The sequence below is a fragment of the Rhinichthys klamathensis genome, unplaced genomic scaffold (assembly GCF_029890125.1).
Source record: "Rhinichthys klamathensis goyatoka isolate OS25496 unplaced genomic scaffold, OSU_Roscu_1.1 h1tg000191l_1, whole genome shotgun sequence".
Lineage (NCBI taxonomy): Eukaryota > Metazoa > Chordata > Actinopteri > Cypriniformes > Leuciscidae > Rhinichthys > Rhinichthys klamathensis.
Window position 1 is genome coordinate 2033799 of NW_026606717.1, and position 20929 is coordinate 2054727.

At 38.7% G+C, this 20929-nt stretch overlaps 1 protein-coding gene across 3 annotated transcripts; it reads left to right on the forward strand.

Moving 5' to 3' along the window:
* The first annotated feature begins 343 nt into the window (after window positions 1–343).
* LOC130095340 (phosphatidylinositol-binding clathrin assembly protein-like) lies at window positions 344–18288 on the forward strand. 3 transcript variants are annotated; one of them, XM_056262061.1, is made up of 19 exons: window positions 345–1126; window positions 3815–3957; window positions 4217–4292; window positions 4380–4482; window positions 4631–4724; window positions 7503–7614; window positions 7809–7915; window positions 8928–8969; window positions 11465–11550; window positions 13486–13519; window positions 13707–13849; window positions 14032–14129; window positions 15578–15694; window positions 15798–15828; window positions 15958–16090; window positions 16299–16322; window positions 16439–16495; window positions 17380–17496; window positions 17598–18288. In XM_056262061.1, the coding sequence occupies exons 1-19, from the start codon at window positions 997–999 to the stop codon at window positions 17610–17612; spliced, it is 1662 nt and encodes a 553-aa protein (XP_056118036.1). In that variant the 5' UTR covers window positions 345–996; the 3' UTR covers window positions 17613–18288. The 3 variants fall into 3 exon arrangements, with proteins under 3 accessions (XP_056118037.1, XP_056118036.1, XP_056118038.1); XM_056262062.1 differs by lacking the exon at window positions 16299–16322 and having other exon boundaries at window positions 344–1126; XM_056262063.1 differs by lacking the exon at window positions 8928–8969.
* The last annotated feature ends 2641 nt before the right edge of the window (window positions 18289–20929 follow it).

The window sequence follows — 20929 nt, forward strand, 5'->3', positions numbered from 1 at the left end:
TCAGTTAAATAATATTCAAAAACGATTATGTGCACACAGAATGGCTTAATACATGCACAGCTCCAGTATGTAGGAATGTTATCCTGCAACCTCTTGCATTAAAAAATAAAGCATGCGGTATTTTTCCTCCATGTAAGCTCTTGAATATGTTATTGTAGTCCTGCGCAATCCAGGCTTGTGCAATGAAAAGAAGCAAGGCGCACCATTAAAGACTCTGAAATGGCCGTCTGATGCATTCTTGTGTATGTACAGAGGGGGTTTAAAGCAGTGCGTAAATTCCACCTTAAGGTGCCCACCCCAGATATTCTGACACAGGCCAATCGCCCCCCTCTCCAGTCACCTGATTCTGATACTGCCATTTTGCGCGGAGCGTCCGACTGTTAACTATAGGAAATTGGAATTGTTGCTTCATCAAAGATGTCATCGACGAGATCCTGAATTTTCACATTTAGGACCACTGCTGCAACTATCTGACTGGGATATAATATCCATTTGATAGTTCATATTTTCAGCAGCGCGTGCATTTAGCCTGATATAACGCGAAAGCGCGCTGAAGGAATTTGGAAAATGATGCTTGGTATCAAATTCCGTGATGCACCTACTTCGCTCATGCAATGAATCAGGGCGAGATTTTCCGCGGCTAGACATCAATAACGCTCCAATTGAACCGGTTTTGCTCCATTTTCTTTCGCAGTACGCTTCGTTTAAACAGCAATTACATGGTTAACCGGCAACACCGGAGGCTAGCGAGTAACACAGTGTCCTTTTTGCGCGTGCTGAACGGGTAGGCCTATTTAAATCACGATCTGTCATTATTGTCATCATTTCAGCGCGCGGTGATTGCCGTTATCTGAATGTCAGAGCATCCTCGCCCGTGTCCGGTTCGTATCAGGGTAGCGCTCTCCGCAACACCGACTAAACCCACGGAGCAGGCTCCCACACACACCCCTGCAGTGAATAGATCTGTTTTAGGGACGATTTATTGAAAATCGTAATATGTCGGGACAGTCCATCACGGACCGGATCGCCGCGGCTCAGCACAGCATGACCGGATCTGCCATCAGCAAAGCCGTGTGCAAGGCCACTACGCACGAAGTCAGCGCGCCCAAGAAGAAGCACCTTGATTGTAGGTTAAAGCAGGGGGGAAAACGCAGCGAAATGTCACCCGTTGTGTTTTGCACTGTGCTTCGGCTTCCATTTAGATTCACTGTTTGCTGGCCGATCATTTGCTGTTATTTACAACCTAACCTGGCTATAATTACAGTAAATTAGTCTATTTCTTGACAGCCATTATAGAGATCATTTCATCAATTCACTGAAGGTCACCGTGGCACGTTCACAGTCCCGTAATGCTGATTAGAATGCGTGATTGACACACTGACCAATTTGCATACGACAGGGACCTCATGACCGTTTTTATTTATTTATTATTTTTTCGAAATACATTTAAATCAGTTTGATATTATGCATGCCACGTTTGAGATATCACAACCAGATGCTTATTAAATAATTACGCAGAGTCTTATGTAGACAACGTGTACTAATCATTTTAAGGCTGGTTCCTTATAGGAAACACACAATGTCAAGGGCATAGCATGATGAAGATTAGCTTGCGTACACAATGCAAGGGGCAAATTGCTCGTGACTTAAACGTTATTCGTGTTTTTAAAGGTGTTGTTGCTATTTCTCCATTGTTGACTTACAGTGTTTGCTATCATAGTCTGAGTCATTGAAGGTGACAGCAGTATCAATGCAGTGATGTTTGTAGCTTATCATATTGCATCACCTTAATCTGTTTTATCTGAACATATGATGTGTTCCATTTGTTAAAGTAGACATTTGTTAAATATAGGTTAATGCAAAAAAAAAAAGTCATTGTAGATATTTATAGCCTATTTACAGATGTGAGTCACAATGACGGAGATATTTGATTCTGAAATCGAAATACTATTGCTAATCTTGGCATGGTATGGCTGATATTTGTATTTGCGGTCAGTTTTTTTTAAATCATCCCCAGCATTGTGAGGATGCACCTTCCTTTACAGGTCAAAATGAGCTTTTTTCAGTTCACTAATAATAAATAAGTGTAGTTGATTAATGGAGCAGATTATCAATTAAGCTGTCAGTTAATGAGTCCAGAGCAGATGTCCTTCGGGGGACATAAAGAAAGCAGCCTGCAGATCTAATAAACTGCCAGCCTCCTTCAAAGTAATAAAGGTAGCAGGTGTTCTCTGAATATGTGCTAGCATTCACAGACACAGGTTTTATTATCAGTTAATTAGGGAGAAATCAAGTGTAACTTTTGAGTAACCGCTATTCAAGCAATGTCATGTTAGATAGCAGACCGGCATAACTACGGATTGTTCTATTACGGTGAAACAGCTCATTTCTGGCAGTTTACCTTAATATAATTATGAACCACTTATGCAGACAACAGATAAACAAAGTAGGTATGAAATGTCTTTAGAATTAATATTTGCCAAATTTGTTGGTTAAATTGTACAAAGCTATAGAATGAAAAAAAAAGATCCTTACATCTACGTGGCCGGAAGGATGTGGACACTTGAGCAAAACAACCTGTTTATTGGACATTTGGTTAGGTGTTAACAGTGAGTTAGTCCTCACTAACTGCTCAATCCTTCTGGGAAGGCTGTACACTAGATGTTGGAACATGAATGCATGGATTTGCTCCCAGAAGAGCATCTCTGAATCGTAGTCAGCTTTCCATTTCATCCTAAATGTGTTCAAAAGGGTTCAGGTCTGGGCTTTGTGTAGGCTATTCTCAAGACTCACTCATAAATAATTTCTTTATGGACTTAATATTCATTGGTACACCCAGGGGCATTGGTACACCCAATTCTACTAAAAACGTTTAAGTAAATTGGATGACATTTTTTTTTTTTTTTTTATGCACCTGTTAGTAATGCATAAAAGCTGAAATAGCCAGACCTGTTCCATATGCATAAAATATACACTGCCTGGCCAAAAATAAAGTTGCTGTTTGGATTTAAATAGGCAAATATTTAAGAATATATGATTGGATCATTATTTCAGTGATTATTATGTTTGTAGCATGTGATATGTTTGGGAACATTTCTTTTAACCCTAACTGTTAGAGTGTGTAGCTTTTCATTTCTTGAACAACCATGTAGGAAGACACATCACGGCCATATTCCAGGATGACAATGTCCTAATGTATCAGGCTCAAATTGTAAAAGAATGGTCCAGACCTTAAATGCATTGAAAGTCTTTGGGATGTGCTGGAGGAGAACTTTACAGAGTGCTTGACTCTTGCATTGTCAATACAAGATCTTGACCAACAATTGATGCCCCTCTTGATGAAAATAAATGTTGTGATATTATTTCCATCAAGATTTTTGGTCAAGATTTTGTAGTGACAATGCAAGAGTCCAGCACTCTGTAAAGTCTCCTCCAGCACATCCCAAACAGCGTGTTTTTTTTTTTTTTTTGGCCAGGCAGCGTATATATTTTTTATGTTTGTTTTTCTACATTCAAAAGTTTGGGATCCGTAAGAATTCTTATTTCTTAAATTCTCTTATGCTCACCAAGGCTGCATTTATTTGATCAAAAATACAGTAAAAACAAGAACATATTGAAATAATATGAAATAATTTTCAGCATCATTCTTGCTGAATAATGTAAGTATTAATTTCTTTAAAAAAAATCTTTCTGACCCCAAACGTTTGAACTGGTAGTGTATATCATCTATTAAGTAGGCCCACATACTTATTCAACCACAGTGTAATTGTTCTGGATCATGTACAGTCATTGTTCCTGCCCTGTTTTTGCACAGATCTAATGCACTGCACCAATGAGCTGAACGTGAATATACCTCACTTGGCTGACACATTGTTTGAGAGGACAGCAAATCAAAGCTGGGTGGTGGTCTTTAAAGCTCTCATTACTACACACCACCTTATGATGTACGGCAATGAGGTAAGAGTCGCTGGCTGAATTCTTCTTCTTCTTGTCACTTTCTCAGTGGACCGTAGAGTGTCACAAAATCAATGTAACAGTACTTGCCAGGGCCATTCTATCAAGATTTTTGAAGTATTAAATCTTTCAGGTAGTTGTGAAACTTAACATTTATTGTTTTTATATTCTTTCGGAAGGCATTTATTGTTTTTATTCTACTCAGTTTGCTTTATTGATCCCCCTTCACTTGCTTGTCTGTATCTTACATTTCATCGTCCAGAGGTTTATCCAGTACCTTGCATCAAGAAGCACACTCTTTAACTTGAATAACTTCGTAGATAAAGGCGCATTACAAGGTATGTTTTATAATTAATACTTCAATATAAGTGCATTCATGGACCAGATTTAATCTGTATGTCTAAAGCATTGAACGTCTCTTCTAGGTTACGATATGTCCATCTACATTAGACGTTACAGCAGGTATCTGACCGAGAGGGCTCTGTCCTACAGACTCGTTGCAGTTGATTTCACCAAGATGAAAAGAGGGTGAGGGGCAAATATTCCATAATGAGACAAATAAGACAAATGGCGACATTTGAAACGGCAGCCTTTGAAGGTGTACAGTTGCGGTCACTGGTCACACCTTTCAGTTTCAACTATGTGTAACCTCACACCATCAATATGTTCTGCGCAGGACCGATGGAGTGATGCGCACTATGAGCATAGAAAAGCTGATGAAGACTCTACCTATCATTCAGAATCAGCTGGACGCTCTTCTGGACTTTGAGGTACTGAATACATACAATATGTTTCAGTTTTCAGATCTAAAATGGAATATTGTGTGGAAATAAAACAAATAGAATGCATGATATTTATCAGTATTTTTCTAGGTAGAATAGTGTTATGACCAAAGGCTGGAATACACTAGACTATACTTTTTTCTCTGATTTTTTCCCCGATTTGCGATCTGGGTGAGTCGGGAATAGTTGCCGAATTTCTGCGCCAGTCTAAAGATTTTGTGTGTTCGGAGTTGACAGAATTGACAGAAAGTTGTGTAGTGACTTAAACATCTGATTACTATCTTCAGAACCGGTTCTTTAGTCGGTCTGTCTCACGTCTGCCCTTCCTTTTCTGCAGTTTTTCACGGCTGTAATTTCTCTCATTTTTCCTTATAAATAAAAACACATATGTTCCCAATTGCAGGGCATGTTGTCAAAGTGTCGGGGGCTAAGATGTCACAATGGGAATATTGTCTTTAAACAGCCTATTGTAGACATTTCAGCAGTAAAGAATATTGTATAAAATATTTATAGGCCTATATATTTTTTAAAGTTAATACGTTTATTCCACAAGGATGCATTAAATTATTCACAAGTGACAGTAAAGACATATAATGTTACAAAAGATATCTACATCATTTAAAGGGGTGGGTGATTATGATTTCACTTTTCTAACTTTAGTTAGTGTGTAATGTTGCTGTTTGAGCATAAACAACATCTGCAAAGTTACGAAGCTCAAAGCAAAGGAAGATATTTGCTTTCAAAGAAATGGCTTTTTAAGGACTACAACAAACGTCTGGTAGGGACTACACGACATTCCTCCCGGGTTAAGCCTCCACCTTACAGGATTTAAGCCCGATTTAAGCCCGATTTGCAAGTTAATGAGCTCGACGACAGGTCGGGCTTTAATCGTGTGCAAATCTGCGGGTGATCCGCGATCGCCAGTCTTTATGTGTGAAATACTAAACGACGCATTAAAAACGCTCGCTGACACCTCGCCGACGCCAGACAAATATCTAGCATGCTAAATAATGAGAGAGCAAGGCATAGGTTGAGGTCACCGAAAGAAAAACAGCAGCAGCACCAGCAATGGCTTCAAGAAAAGTTTGGACCCAAGATATTGAGCTTTCTCATTATAAACATGTTTTACTCACCAGTCACCACCAACTCTCCCCTACAAGCACACGCGGGCAGCAGGGATTGTCTGTGCTACACACAGACAATCCCTGCTGCCCGCGTGTGCTTATCCATCCTTTCACCCGTATTTTTTTCCCCTTCTTTTTGGGGTTCTGAACAGATCATTGCGCAAACAGCCATTTTCAAATAGACAACTCCTGTTTCGCATCATTTCACATTCCACTTCTCGCGTGTGTTTTCGTGACAAAACGTGGTTTGGGGAGCGGATAGAGTCGTTGGGTGACAGAGTTGTTGTCAGCTTGTGTAGTGTGTAACCCCCTGTTGCAGATCATTTACATAGTGTCACATAGTGTGAACACTACAACTTCAAGACTCCAGAGCAAGTCGTGTAGTCTAAACAGCACAGCGATCTGCCGACGTTTAAAGTTGTGTAGTGTGAACTTTTTAAAAAATTTCAGTGCATGTCGGTGTGAGGTAAAAGGACACAAACTGTTGTAGCTCCGCCCCCTGTGCCGGGAGCAGCAGCTCATTCGCATTTAATGGGACGGACACAAAAAAGGTGTGTTTTTGCTCACCCTCAAAAAGTGACAATTTTAACATGCTATATAAAAATATCTGTGGGGTATTTTGAGCTCAAACTTCACACACACACTCTGGGGACATCAGAGACTTATTTTACATCTTGTGAAAAGGGAATTATACCACCCTTTTAAATTTTCTGCTGATTTTTCTGTTCATCACAGAATCCTGAAAAAATGTATCATGATTTCTAGAAAAATATTAAGTAGCACAACTGTTTTCAATAATAATAACCAAGAAATGTTTCTTCAGCAGAAAATCAGCTTATTAGAATGATTTCTTAAGGATCATGTGTCACTGAAAATTCAGCTTTGCATCACAGGTATAAATGACATTTTTAAATATATTAACATAGAAAACAGTAATAGGTCACAATATTACTGTATACTGTATTTAGGTTATTAGAATGATTTCTTAAGGATCATGTGACACTGAAAATTCAGCTTTGCATCACAGGAATAAATGACATTTTTAAATATATTAACATAGAAAACAGTAATAGGTCACAATATTACTGTATACTGTATTTTTGATCAAATAAATGCAGCCTTGATGAGCTTAAGAGACTTCTTTCAAAGCCAAAACAAATATTACCATACCATTTTGAATGATAGTGTGTTTATGAATATTCTATAAAAATATATATATTAACAACAACAAAAAACTCTAACAAAAAAAATTGTAGTTGAACTAAATGACAAGATATAAAGCACATGAAATCACTCAGACAGTCTTCCCTAACCTGATATTTATGACAAACATTCCTGTTTTAAACATAATTCCACCTTTGAATTAAAATCCCTGCATTATGTTGACTTTTGCCTGAATGTATAGCAGTGTGGTTTTACAAAACACAAATTTGGGCAATCAAAACCTTCCAGCTACTGAGATACAACCCTTGTACCCGCTATGGTGCTTCAGATGTGGCTTTTGTAGCAACAGCAGGAGGAGTTTGGAAGCTTGAGATTGCTTGATGATTTATAGACGCCTAGTAGGAATGCAGAGAAACAGCAAGCTGGCATTTAAAGGCTCATGTTTTGATTACATTTGTGATTTTGTGCTTCCCTGTAGGCCAGCTCTAATGAACTGACCAATGGGGTGATCAATTGTGCCTTCACGCTGCTCTTCAAGGACTCTATCCGCATCTTTGCTGCTTACAACGAGGGTGTCATTAATCTGCTAGGTAATACTTTCAGCTCAGAGCTTTGTTTCCATGTAATTTCAGTAATTCAGTAGTTTGTGTCCTCACATGAGTGTGCAGCGCAAAAGCTGTTGGTCACAGCTGCTTTTATATATGAATATATTATAATTCAAAATATCTTTTGTACTTCAAAGAGAACTGTAACTTGCTAAATTGACTTTTTCTTCACTTCAAAGAGAAATATTTTAATATGAAGAAGAATCAATGCAAAGAGGCGCTGGAAATATACAAGAAGTTTCTTATCAGGATGACCAAGCTCTCAGAGTTTCTCAAGGTGGCAGAGGTAACACATCTCCAGATCTAATCCATGCATGGGATGGTTGGGCTCATCTTATTCAGGCCCTTTTTTGCTAAATGTCCCTCTTGCCTTTTGGTCCAAGAACCTGTATCAGAGGTCCCCCCTCATGCTGCCTGTTCTGGTGCCTGCACTGCATGCCTTAGCAGAAAGTCTCTCTATCTATCTGTCCCTCTCAACAACAGCAAGAACAGAGCTATGACACGATTGCAACGACAGTCCTTTAATGTGCAAACGATGAGTTGAACCTTTGTTTTGCAGTTTGGATACGGGCACAGTTGTCAATTTGGCTCCTAGGAACTATTGGATAAACAATTGCATAAATGACAAGATAAGATAAGCCTCAAAGATAAAGCTTTGCTACTGTAGAGATGCACCTGATATTTTTGACAACTGTGCCAGTGTGATGGTTGGAATTTAGCTGTTTACTTTTGTCTGTAAAGCCCATTATTTTGATGTGTATGGAGGCATACATTGGGGAAAAATGCTAAGCACATCCTTCTTGAGTTTTTTGTTTGGTTTCTTCTCTTTTTGTTAAATCCTTTATGTTGCTTTCTGGCTGAATAATATGACTCTTCAGGAAAAGGGTGAAGTGCTATCCAAAAACTGACTAAAGTTGACTTTAAGAGCACATTTCTTTCTTTGTATAACAATGTGTGTATGCCATTTGTTTTTCTTGTCTTTTTTCCAAAGTCAACATTAGTTGTGTGTTTCTTTTGGATGTTTCTCACCTAGTCATGTAAATATCTCACCATTGACCTACAAGTGTCTTCTCACTCATCATCTACTACACCATCTCCAGAACCTCAATGTCTCTGTGTGTGTGTACATCCAGTCGTCCATTCTCTCTTTTTTGTTTCTCATACACTGCATGGAGTAATGGCTCTTTTTCTTAATTCTTCTTTCTCCCTTCTCCACGTGCCTCGGTTTTCTCTTTTTACCGTTTGGTTTCACGTTTTGTTTTCCGTTCTCCCTCCCTTCCTTTTCTTTTGTGTCACAGCAAGTTGGAATTGATCAGGTTGACATCCCAGATCTCTCACAGGTTAGTGGTGCATTTCATCTCAGTTTCTCTCATGTGGCTTCACCCTGATCTCTCATTCACGCCTCACCCCATAGACCATCATCCCCAGCCCTGATTTCTTTTGATTTCCCCCTCATCTATCAGACTTTTAGGATAGGGGCCTCAAGAAACTTACTCCATACCCGCGCACTCCCAAGGAATCAGATGTGCTGTTTTGCATTTTCTGTTGTCGCCAGAGGTAAATGGGTACCAAAGCTATAGTCTATGTGAATTTTTACAGGTGCTATCTCTGATAGCCGTTGCCTTGTTTATAGCCACATTTGATTAGTAATGAAGTCAGTTAAGGTCTCATTAAAGCTTAGTGCTTGCCCCTCAAGCCACTATTTCTTACTGGCATATACCCATGAGAAATTTGACTGCTTGTACTTCCAAAAGCCACGTTTTCACCGTCTCTGACACTCGCATACGACTGAGCGCAACAGCATTTATCCTCCGCTTGTTCACCAAACTCTATGGTTGGAAGCAATAATTGTTTGTCCACAAATCTCGTTCCAGTGCTTATCATTGTAAATGACTGTTTAACAATTATAAAATAGAAATTTTAGACTTAATTCTACAGAGTATTTTAGTTAAAAAAAAATACTGATAGTTATCACGTCGTGCTTATAGTTTGTTGCATACAGTCTAATCGCACAAGTTAAAATATTCAAATCCAGTCCGCAAATTTGGCGTATGTAGCTCCCGTGCAATTTTCCATTGGGAACGAATGACTTCCGGTCTGTCGTTTGTCAGAGACAGCAAAAAGGCGGCTTTTACACGGATTGATATATGGCTAAACGGTGCTTGTGCGATGATCTCTGCCACGCTGTACGTGGCCAGTCTGACGTCGTGGGCCACGGGCTCGCTAAATAAAGACATGTCCCAACCTGGAAGCACTCACCTTTGCCATATATCTCTGTACTGGTAGGGTATTCTGCTTGGATAGCTTCTTGGGTAGAACAGTGAATGTGCACAAATAAAAAAAGAATGCCTTAAAACTGGAGCTGGGGACTAAATTCTGCCTGGCACCTCACGAAGTTTTATAGTCAGCAGCGCTGCCAAATATAGACCTGATTTTCCTGCGTCTCTTGACAATTCTGCCAGGGTGCCGGGCATTGACGTCCCCCTTCAGTTTGCCACCATTTGGCATATTTGACATTTTCATTTACATTGGACAGGGACTCCTGAAGGTGTTGGGCTGGCACACTACAAAGTGGTACTTCAACCATGTCAACAAAACATTTTATTGGAAGGAGTGCCTTGTTTACTTAAGCTGAAGCAGTATTCAGAAGGCCTGCGTTCTATTCTCAAGTACTCTATCATTAGCACCATTGATTAGGCTTATTTCACAAGTCCTATTTAAGTGCCTTTTCTTTGCTGTAAGATAGATATTAATCACGGCCTTTTGTATACTCCTGCTCCTGTAGAACCCTTGTCTTAACTTCTCTTCCTTGTTTATCTCTCCTTTAATAGTGTGTTGTTTCGTTGCATATGTTTCAGATTTCTCAGTAGAATGCTCCCGCTATTGTGTCTTCCTTCAAATTACACGTCTGAGAAATCTGCTCTTTTGTTATTCATGAAATTTCCTCCTCTGAATTGGCATGTACACCGGACACAGCTTGTGGCCCAAAGGCAAATGTTGTATAAGAACAGACGCACGTGCCTGCGTGCCGAATCCTTTCGGCCGACATTTCGATTCAATCGACGTTGCTCTTTTTGGACGAAACAGCAATACAAGCATAAAATACTGGCAGTGTGGTCTGGTCTCACTCAATGTTTGCCTTTCTTTGGTTAACCTGCTTTGGCTTCCAAGTGTTTCGGATTCTATCAAAATGTCGATGCAGACATTGCAATCAGCACTAAAAGCGGCATAGCTATAATTTGACTCCTGATTGATTTCCAAGAAATCCAAGTGGAATCCAAAGATTAGCAGGTTCCGCTGTGGCATTTGATACCTGTGCAGTATGTGTGTTTATCTCCTGTGCATGATTAGAACAATCTCCTTGTAGGTCAGTCTGCTTTCCGTTTTTCATAGTATGAATTCTTCTCAAGTGATCTCAGTTGACCTCGCAGGTCTTAGACGGCCTGTTGGGGAACTTGCATGGGAAACAGATATTGTTTTGCATGTGTAGCTTTAAAGCTTAAGCCCTTTCCACTTGAATTACTTCTGTTGTGTTTCCCCTTTGTTTTCAGAGACTCATAACCACTATTAGGTTCTCTTAGTTACGCAGCCTTTGTGTGTGTGAAGGTATGAGTGTGTGAGAGAAAGAATAAAAGACAGAACAGTAGAATATACATGTAGTTGTTTATGTATGAAGTCCTTATTTTACGATTCATAGTTAGAAGTATATTAGGTGCAAATGTTTGAGTGTGTGTGTGTGTGTTTTGTTTTGATAATTTTTTGCTGCTACTTTTAACCAGTTTATTGTGTTGCCTAAAACCTGTGTTGCCTCATCCCTTCTTGACCTCACCACCAGGCTCCCAACAGTCTCTTAGATGCTCTGGAACAACATCTGGCTTCTCTGGAGGGCAAGAAAATGAAAGAGGCCTCTACTGTCAGCAGGTACTCGAATATGTGCTGGGATTCTGTCTAAGGGTCAATGACAAATACAAATGTCAGGAATGATGAAAATCTAGTTTATATACAACAGCCAACTAAGTTCTTTGAATTGTATTCTTTGTATTCATGCTTATTTCATACATGCATGGGTCCTGTTGCCCATGTACATACTATGTACTTATTACAGTAATTCTGTCATGACAATTCTCGGGAGATTGGTATGGTAATAGAGATTGGCATGGTAATGTATATGGCAATGTTAATGTATTTGAATAGATCTGCTACACTGCTGCTGAGCAAGTACCGAAGACTGGCTACTACCAATATATTCACAGATATTGCTGTGAACATGTAAGACATCAGTTGTACCATGTAGATAATGATGTGATCGCTACCAAATGAGTCAAAGACTTAACAGCCTGCGCCGTCTAGAGTTTCATGCCAGAACTAGGTAATTACTATAACTGGGTAACAACTAGGTACTAACCCTGAACCTACCCCTAAACCTAACCTTAATCCCTGTAGTTATCTTAGATTACCCTGTATTTTCTTAGGTAAGTACATGCAAGTGCACGTATGGTAAAATAAAGTGCAACCAAAAACGTATACCATTCTCATCCAACATTTTGATTGAATCACTCTAAATCAGTGTTTCTAAACCTTTTCGATTCCAAGGTCCCTCATTTTACACAATATTTAAAACAAATATGTTTCACTTACAATTTCCACTTTTAGCACAACTAGAAAACTATATTCATTATAAAAATGCCAGTGAAGTTTTAAGATTTTATTCATTTGCATGACTTTCCCCAGGTCTAGAAATCACACTTTTAAAATGAATTAAAATTAAAATGTAAATAATTGTAAGTCATCTTGAGGCCCCCTCTTTGAAATCCACTGCTTTTAATACAAGTTGTGTGTAAAAAATACTTACGTTACACCTTCAATACACTTCAGTTTTTATCTTAATGAATTTATTTTATTTATTAATATTGAGGTTATCCATTTGACATGAACTAAACCTACCTTTTCATAAAGATGTCAAAATAACTTGTATAAAATGTAAACATTTACAGACCTTGACACATAATTGTGAGGGTCTAAATAATTATGTCCTCTCTGTTTTATGATTTTAATTATTTTTAAAACAAAATTGCTTTGCTGCATATAATAAAGATTATGTTACTTGCAGGAAAAAATGTCTCCCAATTAAATCTCGGTCTGGAAGGCCACATAAACATTTTAGACACAATTTTGTCGTGAAACTCTAGATGGTACAGGCTTATAGGTCCTTAACTCAATCTGCTTGCAATCACATCATTCTCTATTGGGCACAGCTGATTGGTTCCTGCTGAATCAGTAGCCAATGAGCTCGCTGCTCAACCTTTAAATACTTGTTCAGCATTTGCTGTAGCATTTCATAAAGCCTCCACCTTCCCCAGCTCCACCTGTTCCATCTGCTATGGGTAATTCATGGACGCTATATTGTACAGCAGCAGCATGTTGTGTATGAACACAGCTCTGCAGCAGAAACAGCAATAACAGCAGCAGCAGTGTAGCAGATCTATTCCGCCAAGACCATATATCAACATTGTCATATCCATTACCATGCCAATCACTCTGAGAGTTGTCATGACAGAAGTTCATCAAGAAAAAAAACAGAAAAAAAAAACGTTTTATTACCTACAATAATCATACAACTTTATCAACTTTATTTGAAGTTTCATTCAAAATCCACTTGGCTTAAAAATCAGGTGCCAGTTTGAATGGGCATGACAGTTCTGCTCATAATCAATATTGTGATGGTGATAGTGGTTCCTACAGTAAGGTTTTCACAGATCCCACTGAAACTTGACTAAATAGCGCGTTTGATTTGTTAGTTTGTGTATCCGCCGCGATTAGACGCTCCAGTGAATCATTCTCTTTTTGCATTCATAGGGAGGTGGAGGGTGACAGACTACAGCCTGCAAAGGTAAGAAATCGTATTCATTTGTCACATCATTTCTCTGTCAAATTGCTAATGAGCGCAGACTTCACAACAGCATGCAACGTATTTTCAAACTCCTTCCTTTTTGCAAATGTTCATCCAAACAATTACATGTTCACTGAAACTGTCTGCATTAAGGTTGTTGGTTTATGCTGTTATTTCTGCTCGGCAGGCTGTTCAGCTCAAAGACATTGGCATGCAGACCCCGACAGTATCCCCCAGCGGGCAGTCTGTGGGCAGTGCCAACAGTAGCTGCACCAGCAGCGGTGCCACCGAGCTTCTGTCCAGTCCACCTGATCTAACCATCACAAACGGGTACATGAGGCCATGTTCTGGAGTGTTTTTTCGAGTGTAGTGGCACTTCTACATGTATACTATATGCATTTATTTACTTACCAAATGCATTTTTCCAAAGACAAATGAGTAAAAAGTAGTTGCAGGAGTTATTGTGTGCCCGTTACAAGGTTTAATTGTTCATTCCCCATTATCCTGAACAGTGTGCACAACTTCAGCAATGACCATTTTGATCTCCAACACAATTCCAGCACCCCTGCTCAGACAACCACCCTACCGGCCACTAACAACAGCTGGGGAGGTAATTAAACTGGCCCAAAACTGTCCAGTTTACTATTTCTATATTCTGAGTGTTTTACCATTCTTCTCTGATACAATTTTAATACTGCTCTTATTAAATTCTTTATTATATGGCACATTCTCCACTTCTTTGGGACTCAACTAAGTGAGTATTTTTCTAATTTTATAATGAGTTCATTGACTTTTAAAAGTTTGTAATTTTTGGACCTGTGGCGACATCGAACTCGTTTTCAAACAGATTCAGAAAAACAGATAATTCCACCCCAAAAACACACCAGTTTTTTAACCAGTTATTTTTAGTTAATCAAAAATATACATTTCCACCAGTGTAGTCCAATTCACGAACAAATGACTCTTATGAACCAGTTCTTTTTAGTCAATCAAAAACGTACAGCCCAACCAGTGTAGTACAATTTATGAATAAATTATTCTTATGATCCACTTCTTTTTAGTGAATCAAAAACATTGTGTGATTTTTTTCCCCACAAACCAGTTCAGCGGAAATTCCGCCCTGCAGCCAATTCGTACGATTTTATTGGTCATGTCAATCACAGTACTGATTGCTTACACCAAACACTGATCCCTAAACCTACCCGTCGTTGTAACCTTAACCAATAAAATTAGCTGCAGGGCGGGATTTCTGGTGAAGTGAATTGGAGGGAAAAAATCACCAACCAACCAGTATAGTCTGATTCACGAATAAATGATTCTTATTAACTGGTTATTTTTAGTGAATCAAAAACATACAGCCCAACCAGTGTAGTCCGATACATGAATAAATTACTCTTATTAACCGGTTCTTTTTAGTGAATCAAAAACATACAGCATGACTTCGACTTGTGCAGTCCTATTCACGAACAAATGACACTTAGGAACCAGTTCTTTTTAGTGAATCAAAAACATATAGTGTGACCTGTGTAGTCCGATTCACGAACAAATGGCTCTTATAAACCAGTTGTTTTTAGTAAATCAAAAACATACAGCACGACCAGTGTAATCCGATTCATGAACAAATGACTCTCATGAACAAGTTATTTTTAGTGAATCAAAAACATACACCGTGGTCCGATTCACAAACAAATTAGTCTTATGAACCAGTTTTTTTTAGTGAATCAAAAACATACACCCCAACCAGTGTAGTCTGATTCATGAATAAATTATTCTTATGAACCAGTTCTTTTTAGTTAATCAAAAACTTATAGTGCGCCCCATTCTAAGTACGAACGACTCTTATGATTTATGTTCTTTTAATGAATAGTTGAAAAAGACGAGTTATCAATTTAAATCAGTCTGAAATACTCCCCTGCATTGCATCAATTTGAAACCTGAATTGAGAAATTGATACCCAGCCCTTTATGTTTGTCTCGGCATATTGAACTGGAAATTTATTAGCTTTAATATTGAAAAATAATTGCCTTGTTTTTATCTTCCAGATTGGCTTTCCCGTAGGAGCACTTTTGAAGCCCACCCTCTCCTCGCAGGTCCAAAGTCAAGGCACACAGTTCTACAATGGAGGAAAATTACTTACTAATGATCTGGATTCGTCCTTGGCCAATCTTGTGGGCAGTGAGTCTTTCAGTCGTCTCATTTATTTTGTTTCTATGGCAATTAAACATTAAACCACAGACCGTGATACCTGGGCTCATAATGCATGTTTTATTTGTCATAGATTTACATTTTGGAGGACCCCCAGCCAAAAAGTAAGGCTTTTACCATGCAAAGCGTATGATATTTTAGGTTTATTGACCAGATTAACAATCATTATTGCAATGTGGACATCTGGTTAAGTACATCTGTAACAGTCTGACGTATAAATATGTTTTTTTTAGGCCAGAAGTTCATTGGACTCATTTGGAGAAAAAAGCGTCTGGAGGTTCCCACTGGCAGTCTAAAGTCATGAATGGGACGGCACCCTGGAGCCACACACACCTGGCCCCTGCTCCCATACCGATGCCACAGATGGTATGGAAATTGACTCATTGCTCAAGGCATGCGCCTGTCAGAAAATTTCAGTCTGCTTATTTCGTATAATATGTTTGAATACAATATGTATGCGATTTTAAATCCAAGAAACATGGCCTGTGTACTACATACAACACAAAATAATCTCTGTGTGATTCTCAGTAACGTCTTTGTCTTTCTCTCTTCTGCATGTTTTGTAATGATACAGAATGGAATGATTTATACTGGCTATGTAAGTCCTGCTTGTACATAAACATGATTGAATCAACTAATTCAAAGAACTACCAAAATAAATGAGTTACAAATATTTCTGCACACTTAATTCTGACGTTTTTCTGTCTGTCTCAGGCACCAGCTCCGGTTGCATTTCCGATGACAACCCCCCAAGTGCCTGTGTATGGGATGGTACGTGTTTCAGCTTGATCATTTTGCCATCTTAATAATGTTCGGGGTTCAATATATTTACATAACTATTTTATACACTTTTGTTCAGAAGTATGGGGCCGGTAAGGTGTTTTAATGCAGTAAAAAATGATGAAATATTATAATTTAAACTGTTCCCTATTTTAATTTGAAACCAAATGTAATGTATTCCTGTAACGACAAAGCTGAATGTTCACATGATCTTTCAGAAATCATTCAAATATGATTTTTTTCAGGACTCTTTGAGGCAGGGACCCCCCGAACCCCTTAGACATAAAATATATACTTGAAGTACTCAAAGATTTTTAAGTTAATATTTAAATAATTTAGCGACACATTCACTGATGTCAATAATAAATTAGTAGTAGTTGTTGTAGTATGTTTTAACTCTTATTATAAAATGAAGATATATTACGGTTGTAAATTACAATTATAATATACAATTGTACTGTAAAATAAAAAAATAATATTTGATAAATGATGAAATTCGCTGCGTGCTCCACTCCAAAACACACAGCGCATCAGACTAGTTATTTATTAAATTGGAGCCTTTGATTTGATAATCGCGATTATTGTGAAGCCATTTTATTCTTGTACATTCAATATAATTATTAGCTATTCATCAACTCATGAATCCCCTGCAGTTTCCTCATGAACCCCCATGTGGGAAACCCTGCTTTGAGGAATAGAGCATTCAAAAGAACAGCATTTCTAAATCGAAATGTTATAAATGCCTGCCACTTTCGATCAATTTAATGCATCATTGATGAATAAAAGTATTAATTTCTTCCAAGCTAAATAATATTAACGACCCGAAAATCTCCACAAGTCCGACACTCATGCTGAACTTTTTCACTGCTTTATAGATTCCTCCTCCTGTGGGGCAGATGGGGTCAATGCCCTTGATGGCTCCCCAGCCAATGATATATAACCAGCCCATCCTCCGCACCACCAATCCTTTCACCCCAATCCCTGGAGCTCAGGTACTCCCGTCCGAGAGCGTCCTAACGTCTTACATTAAAGGCTGTTCTTCTGTACGTACCTCTGCTTGTGACCTGTGATAATAAGATGCCTTTTTTTCCAGATGCACTTCATGTAGCACTGAGGAGCATGTTGAACTGACACATACGCCCGAGGAAAAACATCAACCAATCCAAAACCAAAAATGGCAAGGCAGACATGAGAAACGGTTCAAATGGCTCAAAGAGACAGAAGATGTTCATGTGGCATTTTACCCCTTAGCCCGTGTGTTTGTAACATACTCCCTCCATACAGCGACATAACAGTCCTCCGTCATTTTACTTGTTACCTTTAATTTCTAAGTGTCAAAATTGAGTGTTTTTAGGCAGCCCTCTTTGATGATGTCACTGGCTGATGCAAACGGAATGACAGTGTACAGTGAATTGCAGTGGAATGAAAAGTTGTCATGATGTCAAGCCCCTCCCCTTCCCCCCTGTTTGGAAAAGTGATTGTTGTAATTGTGCACACTTGAATCAATGTTTATAATGTCTAAACCAAGCCAAGGTTTTGTATGCACATTGCCTGAATAGTGTTTCGAATCAACCACTGTCAATGTTGATTGTGCCACAGCGGATGGCATCTCAATTTCTTGAGTCTTGGAGAAATGTGTACAGGTCACTTTTCGTACATTTGTCTTGTCCCCAAACATTTTGGATTTCACCTTAAAAGTTCGATTTGTTTCTACATGACTTGTAATGCCTCATTCAGGTATGGTAAAGGTATGGCTGTTTGGATTAAAGTAAAATACAGCAGTATGTTTCTGTATGGAAATTATACCATTTATTAAATATCTGGCAAAGAAGTGCATGTCAGATACCAAGGCAATGACTATGGTTGTGTCCAAAAGTGCCCCATATACCCTTATATGGTGCATTATTTGAAGGGACAGCTGTTTATAGTGATGTCCAAAACCATAGTATTGGACATTATCAAGTGCACTCTTTCATTCCCATAATGCACCTCAATAACAAGTGTACAGCCAATGCACACTCAACAGTTAGACGCTAGTGATATATCACTATTCTGGTTCCATTGTTCTGAATAGTTTTTTTTGGTAAATGCCTGAAATAAGGTCGGTGGTTAAGACAAGCTCAAGATATTTTCACGTTTTATTCTATGACATAAAATACAGCCGTACTTGTCTTGAGAAACAAGTGGCTAAATGGGACAACAGAGGTTGTCAGGGACATTAAACGTCATCTAATCTCTATTCCGCTTTCACAGACTTGCGCTCTTGCAAACTATTCTTACTCAAACATTCAGGGAAAAGGTTTTTTAAATAAAGACTGAAAGAGTTGTTGGAAGCTTAGTGGTGGTGACACTTAAGTAATTTGACTGTGGTGAAGTTTGTTTATAGCCTAGCTTTATACTTCTGACAACTGTATTTAGGTTTCAAAAATCATAAAAGTTGAGTTCATATGTGAAGATCATCATGATGAACAAAAGTTGTAAAGAATCATGCTTTTGTTGGTCACAGAGCTCATTTTCTGAAATTATTCAGAAGCCAACTTTTCAACTGAACTTTTCAACTGAAGCTTAAAGGGGTCCTGTTATGCTTTTCCACTTTTTCAACTTTAGTTAGTGTGTAATGTTGCTGTTTGAGCATAAAAAATATCTGTAAGGTTACAAAGCTCAAAGTCCACTCCAAAGTGAGATATTTTATTTAACAGAATCCCCTTTACAAGAACTTTATGGAAAACAGCTTGTTTTTTTATCTTTTGTAAGCTCTTGCTTTTGTAAGACGGTTCACCGCTCCTTAGGAAAATTAACCATGGTTTTGTGGTCGATTACTGTTTGTATTACCTTAGTTTTCCGACGAATATTACGATTAAATGGTGGTTATGGAGGTGTGGGACATTTCCCGAACACGTGCTAAACACTGCCAATCACAACACACCGGGCCAGTTAACCAATCACAGCACATTTCGTTTTCAGAAGGAGGGGCTTCATCGAAATCGGCATATTCGAACCATAGACTGTAAAAAAGATTCGAACCAGACTGGGGAAAGAGGTGCTTTTTGGCTAATTCGCTACTGCTAACCAGTCAACACTTTTGTGCAGCCCAACATTCAGTGGTGGGAAGGACTACTTGGCCGACCATATGCATATTTGGTGAAGCTGGTGGGTGGAGTGTAAAGAGTACCTGAAAACCATACTTGAGTAAAAGTACAGATTCCTTACAGCAAAAATTACTCCATTACAAGTTACCAATTCCAATACGACTTGAGTACAAGTATCTGATTTTAACAGTACTTAAGTAATTTACTCGTACTGAATGTAAGCTCAAAGACGCACTCATTCTCAACATCTAAGAGGCATGCCAGTGAAAAACAAGAAACAGTTGATTTGTCAGAGACAGCAAACATGTTTATTTTCTAAAATCAAAATTAAAGGAGCTGTATGTAAGAAATGTATTTCAATTAATCATAAAATGGCCCTGAAATATCACTAGACATTAAGAAATCATGTACATTTCAAATACTTATATCACTGACAACAGTAGTCTGGCCAGGATATTGTCATTTAAAAAGTGCAGTTGCAGCCCTCAACTGATGTTGATGTTGTCATGTTGTGTTTTGGTCTGATGCTCCACCCTCCGCCTATCTACCAATCACGAAGTCAGTAGTGTTGCGGCATCTGGGTTGCCAGCTCTGCTCTAGTTACCACAGCTGCAGCTCATCACGTTCCTGCTGGATCCTGCAGCCAATCTGGCAACCTCGAGTCAGGGGGAGGGGATACACCACTCTACAGTCATTTGACAGTGATTGCAGTAGCCTACTCGTTTTGGCCACAATCTTACATACAGCTCCTTTAAACTGAGCACCTCAATAAAACTCAATATTGCAATAAATCAAGGTCGATACAAAAGCCTCTTAAACGTCTACAAATACTCTCAGTTAAGCTCAAGTGCTCAAAAAGGGCACAAGTAAACCAATATCCTAAGTTCTCTTCAATTTAACAGACAAATAAAATATGTTAAAGCTGCAGTCCGTAGCTTTTTGTTGGGTTAAAAATGATCCAAAATACATATTTGAGAAAATACATAACCAGCCAGTGTTCAAAATCTGCTTGCCTTAGCTCGATTCAAAGTGGTAAGCTTGTAATAATGTTTTTAATTCCAGTGGTACTGGTGGATTTCCGCGGGAGATTCGAGCATGTCTTTGTGTCATTACGTCACATCTGTACACATGAAGAAGGAGTCTCGGCTAGTATACGCTATATTGAGTCATTACGTCACATCTGTACACATGAAGAAGGAGTCTCGGCTAGTATACGCTATATTGAGTCATTACGTCACATCTGTACACATGAAGAAGGAGTCTCGGCTAGTATACGCTATATTGAGTCATTACGTCACATCTGTACACATAAAGAAGAGTCTCGGCTAGTATACGC

Excerpts from the sequence above, each read along its gene's own strand:
- LOC130095340 (XM_056262061.1), top strand. The coding sequence starts at position 997 with ATGTCGGGACAGTCCATCACGGACCGGATCGCCGCGGCTCAGCACAGC. Across the intron at positions 8,970-11,464 it reads ACATCCCAGATCTCTCACAG|GCTCCCAACAGTCTCTTAGA; the intron begins GTTAGTGGTGCA and ends CCTCACCACCAG. Across the intron at positions 16,496-17,379 it reads AAGTGCCTGTGTATGGGATG|ATTCCTCCTCCTGTGGGGCA; the intron begins GTACGTGTTTCA and ends ACTGCTTTATAG.